At 26.8% G+C, this 7,120-nt stretch overlaps 1 protein-coding gene across 1 annotated transcript in view; it reads left to right on the top strand.

Moving 5' to 3' along the window:
* The window catches only part of LOC107446173 (small G protein signaling modulator 1), a 47,509-nt gene that overhangs the window by 219 nt on the left and 40,170 nt on the right, over nucleotides 1-7,120 (top strand). Inside the window, exons 2-4 of the mRNA XM_071177837.2 lie at nucleotides 84-127; nucleotides 4,647-4,722; nucleotides 6,925-7,087. Of these exons, the coding sequence (XP_071033938.2) occupies nucleotides 84-127; nucleotides 4,647-4,722; nucleotides 6,925-7,087 (283 nt within the window). The remainder of the gene's footprint in view (nucleotides 1-83; nucleotides 128-4,646; nucleotides 4,723-6,924; nucleotides 7,088-7,120) is intronic.

The raw sequence follows: 7,120 nt of genomic DNA, 5'->3' as shown, positions 1-7,120 counted from the left end.
GTATAAGCATTGAAGAATACTTTGTCTACTATACATTTAAGTTAGATTTATTGGTTTAATTTGATATTTATATTCTGTTTCAGAGAAAGAATATCGAGAGAAACTTCTGAGGATGGTAAAGAAAGAGGTATCAAAGTTATTTTAATTTCATCTCAGATCTATAATCAAATTTTGTAAAATGAAATTATTAACCTAAAATAATTTTTTCCTATGAGTGTAATTCATATTGTGCCATTTAAATAATTGAAATTGCTACAAATGATTGCAAGTCTCACTTTTGCCTAACAACTGAGGACCACTAGAATTTCTGACTATATACGATAATTTTTAAGTATAGGAATCGCACATTTCGGTATTTGATTAGTCTTTTATTATTGAAAAAATATTAGTGACATTTTTTATGAACATATATTTAAATAGTCTTTTTTTCATGAAAAAGTATTAGTAAACTTAAACTATTATGATAAATTTGTTTTGAAATTATCAACAGTAAGTTATAAATTCAAAGAAAATCTTATCCTAATTTTTGGCACTACATTAATTTTGCTGTTATGAATCAAAAATGCTGATTTAGCAAAATTGATTTTGTCATTTCATCTTTTAAAATTGATATTGGGCTCTGATTATTTATTTTCTTCTGCAAGAAATAATTATCAGGCATATTTTGGAGAAATAATAGAGATTTGCTTTTTATTTTGTTTTTCATCTATACATATTTTATATTCTGATTCAAAATTTAAAGCATTAATAATAACCTTTACTTTCAAAATTTATATTCAACTATAATGTATTTTTCGATTACTATATGTTAGTCAAACATGAAGAATTACTGAAAATAAATTCATAGTTTGCTTGTACTTTCACCAACTTCACAATAATTATTATTTTATCACTGAATTTGCAATTACATAAGAATATTACCTTTCCAGGGGTCTGTCCAGAGTAAATTTAATACCGTTTAGTGGTACCTTCAGTAATGTAACTTTAGGAAAAACGGTAGTTTCGAAAAATATTTTTAAAAAAGCAAGTTTTCCTTGCAATCTATGGTAATGAGGAGTTGTGCTAACTGTCACTTTACAGGAAATCGAAATTCGAACATTATTCTAAACATTCGAACATTTTCTTAAACACTATTCTAAATTTATTCTAACAGACCTTTATTTTTTTATGAAAAATTTTTTTGATATTTAATTATAGATATTTAGATATTAGATTAATAGATATTTTTGATCAAAACATTCATTGTTAAATTCATTTTGCTACTGGCAAAATTAATATAAAATAGTAAAAGCAATGTTCAAAATTTTTAGAATAATTATCTTAAGTTGAAAATTAGCTGACTGTTACATTTTTAAAAAAATCTACATTGGTGCTAATTAGATAATTATTTATATATTAAGATAATATAATGGATTGAAATTTGATTGATTGATGATAGATAAGATAGTTTTGATAATTATGCACCTATGTACACATAAAACTGTTATACTTTATTAGAATAGAACGTAATAGTATTTTGTACCTGTATTTGGAAAAAGTCATTGACGTAATAATAGAAAAATATGAGTTTTAAAAGTAAATAACACATTAATGAATTAATTAAGGCTGGAAATAGAATCAAGATTAATTCAATGAAAGGGAATGTCATCATTAAGGAGAAGTGGTAGTACAATGCTATCCTAGGATAACAATAACCCAATAGGTTCAAAGGGTCACAAAGTGTGAGGTTTGAATAAATTGGTATCACCAAATTTTTAATAAGGTAAAAAATAAAACGAATAAAAAAAAATCAACGTAAAAGACAATGTCATGCTATATCCAAATATAAATATATCATTTAACGCAATTTAGAGATGTTTCCAAAGAGAAATAAAACATATACTGAAAACAATAGTAAGCATACTAACCTCATACCGGAGACTGAAGAAAAGGAAAGACACCAAAATAAATTTTAAAAAAAACGTTTGATTCAGCACTAATTTTCTTTAATTCTTGAATTATATTACACGCAGCCATAAATTTTACTACAAATATTTTCGTTAGGATTAAAATATTCAAACAAGAAATCAAATGTGAAATTGAGCATTTTTAAAATTCCCTGAAATGCTTCTAGAAATGGGTGACGGGAGTGAGAAATTTGCTAGAAAGCCTAGTGCCTAAAAAGTAAGATTAAAGCGAAAAAATTAATTTAAATGGTGATAATAAGATGATTACAGAAAGAATGCTTACATTTGAAAGGGTCTTTAAATGTTAAAAGCATAAAAAGTAGATATTCAATTTACAGAAATTAATTACGGTTTGAGGATTTCATTAAAATCAAAGGGGAAAAAAAAAAGAATAAATTCCCTTAACACGGACAGAAAAATGGAGGACCGGAGAAAAATAGAGGACACACCGCTTAGTGTAACCAGCAAGAAAATCTGAAAGAAAGTGTTAAATCTTAAAAAATAATTCTTCAACTGGTATAGACCAGGAAAAGCAATCGTAAATTAAATTTAAGGAGCAGAGAGTTTGAAAATTGGGTGAATCAGATTAAGTAAGCCCCCCTTAAAAAATAAATGAAGAAAATGGAACGACGGGAATAGAGGGCTATCTGTCCCCACAATGACCTCATTGACCTGCGAAGAAGGGGGAGCAGAAAGTTAATATTCATTATGAAAAGAAGGGTGAAATTTTGCCAGACAAGATATTTTTAATAAAATAATGTATGTTAAAAGTGAGAAAACAAAACACTAATTTAAGAAAATCACCTGGGAAATTTCTCATAAAATAAATTTAAATCATTATAAAAAAAAAAGGAAATTATGGTTTAAAAAAATAAAAGATAAGATTTAAATAAAAGAGTAAATTGGTACATTACACAAAGTGTAAATGTGACATTAACTATAATAAAAAGTAATAATTTGAGAAATAATTTTAAAAAAACCTTTTAATACTTGTTTTACATATGATTAAAATTCATAAATTCATATGCATTTGTTTTGGATGCCATGTCAATTTTATTAAAAATTTTCAAATAGTTTCCCATTAAATAATTTTGACATTAAATAAAATAATTGGAACAAATGACTTGGACGTAAAATGTATTTATAGATTTGTATAGAATCTATAAATAGATTTGTATTAATCTGTATGTTTTCAAAAATAATTTATTGTGTTTTTGCCTATTCAACATTTGATGTTACATTCCTATAATTTTACAAATCATATGTAATGCTTAAAAAATTTGAATTATTTCACTAATAATTATGTTTTATCATTTGCTTTTAAGACTATCAAGCATAAAAAAAAAAATTGTTTTTCAATGTAATATTTCGGGACACTTTGATAATGGTGTCAAAGACTTGTCTGATAAACAGTTCTCAAATATTGATGTAATAAATGATTTTATTATCATTTTTTGAATTAATTTTTTGTTCTAAAATCTTGAAAAAACATTAAATTTTACTTGTAGCAGAAATTTTTTAATGATTTACCATGGTATAAAAAAGTATATCAATCTCCTATATGCATAGAAAGATTTTGAAGGGTCATTGTTAAATAATGTTAATTCTAATTTAATTACAGAGTTCTTCCTAGAACTAAAAAAGGGCAGGGTGCCCTTTCACAGAAAGCATCACTGAAAAGGGCACTTTGAGTTTTGGAAGGACACTCATTTACCACCGTTAAAGTTTATCAAAATGTGTAACATTACGTAATAACTGAATTTGAACCTCAACAATTTTTAAATTGCCCTCGTATTCTATTTTATTTTTGTATTAATAATTCTCACTCTTTATCGAAATAAAAGAAAAATTTATAGTTTATAAGAAATAACTGAAAGCATTCTAAAAGACAATCACTGTGTACAAGTTTTTTTCATAAAAGTAAACAAAAAAAAGTAATAATAATAATAAATTATTAATTGATAAACAATTTTAAAATTTTTTTCTATAATTTAAACTGAAAATTCTGAGAAAATAAAGAATTAAAGTACATTTTAAAAAAAATGGTACTTATTTAAAAAAAATTAATTTAAAATTAAAAATCAGTTAAAAATGCTTTAATATACTCCCCTTTCCCCCAAAAAAAGTTAACCAGTTTAGAATAATCATAACAACAGAATTAAACCTATAAACACAGATAATTTTATTTGTGTGTAATTATTAAAACTGTGAATTAATTTTTTTTAAAAATGGAATATGAATATAAAGGCTGTGTTTTTAAGGGATGGCTGCTTATTTTTACGAGAAAGGCACAATTAAGGGCACGCTGGGCCTTTCTAAAAGCACTTATTGAGAACAGTGATAATTAACATGAATTCTTTTTCATGTACTTAAATTATTTTTACATGATTAGGTCACACAATGCTGCAACTATTATGCAGTATTTTATTTAACTTGTATTTATTGTTTTCAAATGTATTCAAAATCTGATTTTAAAAAAAATTTGTAAATTCCTAAAAAAATATGCATTTATTTTACAAGAGACTCTATACATAGCTTTACTTGCATTAAGTTATGTCAGTTAGACAATTGAGATTTAAATTTGCAAACAATATTTCTTTCAAGTCAAAATTACCATTCTTTTATATATTCTTTTATATTTTTTTATATATTCTTTTAATTAATAATGTATTCAATCAAATTATTTTATTAAATTTCTAGGTGAAGCAAATAATGGAAGAAGCAGTTACTCGGAAATTCGTTCATGAAGACAGTAGTAGTATAACTTCCTTGTGTGGTAAGCATGGATTTTGTACATCCCTCATGGATGTGCTTTATTTTTGAACTTTGAGCAATTTATAGAATTAGTATACCTAATATTATTCTAAGTTTTGGAGATTTTGGAAGTATTAAATAAATATCTAGTTCTGTTAATTACAAATAAAATGTGATTTAAATTATTAATATTTCTTTCAAAATTTTTGGTTGTTATGGGATTCAAATTTTAATTGTGTATTGTGTGTCATTGTTACGGGTGCCAGCAGGGGAGTGCAAGGAGGTGCACTTGCACCTCCCTGTTTTTTTTTTTTTTTAAACAATTAAAGAGATACAGAAAAAAAATTTGCTATAAAAATTTTTTATTAAAAATATTTTTATTCAAAAACAAATAAATTAAGTAATTATTGATACATGACATTTAAAAAATTGTTTAATCAAGCAAGAATTGTAATCCTCTTGTTTGCTGTCCAAATCTGTTTATAACTTTTTCAATGATTTCTGAGTCATTTTTAATTCTTTTCTTATGCACACTGAACATGCACAAACTACTTAATCTCTCGTGAGACATTGTAGACCGATTCCATGTTTTGATGTGTCGCATTGTACTAAAAGTGTGTTCAATAGTGCATGCAGTAGCTGGAAGAGTTAGGCCAATTTTGATTGCCTCCGCTACTGCTGGATAAAACAGTGTGGCCTCAATAACTAAATCAATGTATTCAAGGGATTCATAAGAATTTTCTCTATTCCTCCATATTTTGTTAGAGGGTTGCACCACCTTTCATGTTATTCTGCTGGTGCCCTTGGTCATTGTTTATAGTAAGCAATGCAATAAAGGGCCATGTGTATGTGTGACACTTTGAAATTTTTTTTCCTCTATGATGTTCAATAGTTGTTTCACCATGAAACTCTTTTGTATGTAATCATGTTCCATTTTCAAAGATGAACTTATGATTTTTTTTAATCGTAAAAATATGATAGTAGATTTTAATGAGTGAAATTTCAATCTATTACTTGTACTTATCGGCTATAGTGACCATGTGTTGGTGATTGTTTTGCGAGTAGACGCCAACGCGAATAGTAGCTCCGTATGTTTGAATTTCGGTATCGGTTCGGTTGTATTGACCCAAAATATTGTTATTCAATGATTTGCAATATTTTACCAATTGAACTAATTTATATTATTTTTACATTGATCAATATTTCTGTTACTGGAAGAGAATTTAATACTCAAAACAATATTGAACTCAATAATTATTGTTGTAAAATATTAGTCACAATTTGTTTTTTTGCTATGTTATAAATACTAATCACAATATTATTGTATAAAATAATGACAGTAATTAATAATGGATCAGATATTCTCATGTTCAAAATGCTTCGTTATTATTAATGGTAAGTATGTGATATGCTGTATTTGACTCATCACTCATGTAAACCAGAATCTAGGGTTTGTTGACTTATTTGGCTTCATGGACCTTATAACTTTATATATTACATTGTTTCCAATTTAAAGAATAATAAGTATAGCTCGTTCACCAGGAGTTGGCACTTGGCTCCGTCTTCATCACGTGGTATGCGGCTCTACTATTTCTCTATTTTTGGGAGAAGGTTGTGAGCAATCTTGAGCAAGGTTGCCATTTGGCGATCATATGACAGAAATATTTATTTCACAATCTTTATGTGCATTTTTTTAACATTAAATATTTCATAAATTTGATGATATTTCACATAATTTTTTATGATATTTTTTTGAGTGAATAGTTTGTCCTTTTTGAGACATTTTTACTGGGAAAACAGCAGTTTTTAAATTTAAAATATATTTAATTAGATAGAGTAACGAAAGGTGTAATAGCAGATGATAAAGTGAAGTAAGTGACTGAAAATAATTAACCGTTGGTGTTTGGCGTGCATTAAGGGTTGTTTCAGTTTCAAGCGCGGAGATGTTTCTCTTCTTACTGCCTTGCTGAAATTTACTATTCGTCCAAGGAGGTGGAGCCAAGTGCCAACTTCTGGTGAACGTACTATACCTTATTATTCCTCAAATTTGAAACAATGTAAGCATTTGAAATCGTATCTTTAAATATCAGGGAAGTGTTTTGGAAGATTTCTTCTTCCAATTGTTTTTTATTGTAAAGAAAACAATAAATTTCAGTTATTTATAACATTATTAAGACTGAGACTGTAAAAAATAAATTAATACCTTATTATTTTTTGATTTTAGCTGCTGTAGATGCTTGTTTGTCGCATGGCTTAAAACGCAGAGCATTGGGTTTGTTTAAAACAAACTCAACCACAGCTCTGCTTCAGAAGCTTTCTAAAAATTATGAGGAAGCCGCTGAAATTGCTCGAATGGTTGCAGAGGTTGAAAATATTGATCCCAATAAGTAAGGAATACTTTTATTATATATATAAAGGGT

This window comes from Parasteatoda tepidariorum, chromosome 2, assembly GCF_982258835.1.
Source record: "Parasteatoda tepidariorum strain Cologne lab strain chromosome 2, Ptep-v5.0, whole genome shotgun sequence".
Lineage (NCBI taxonomy): Eukaryota > Metazoa > Arthropoda > Arachnida > Araneae > Theridiidae > Parasteatoda > Parasteatoda tepidariorum.
This window is presented reverse-complemented; position numbering and strand designations above follow the sequence as displayed.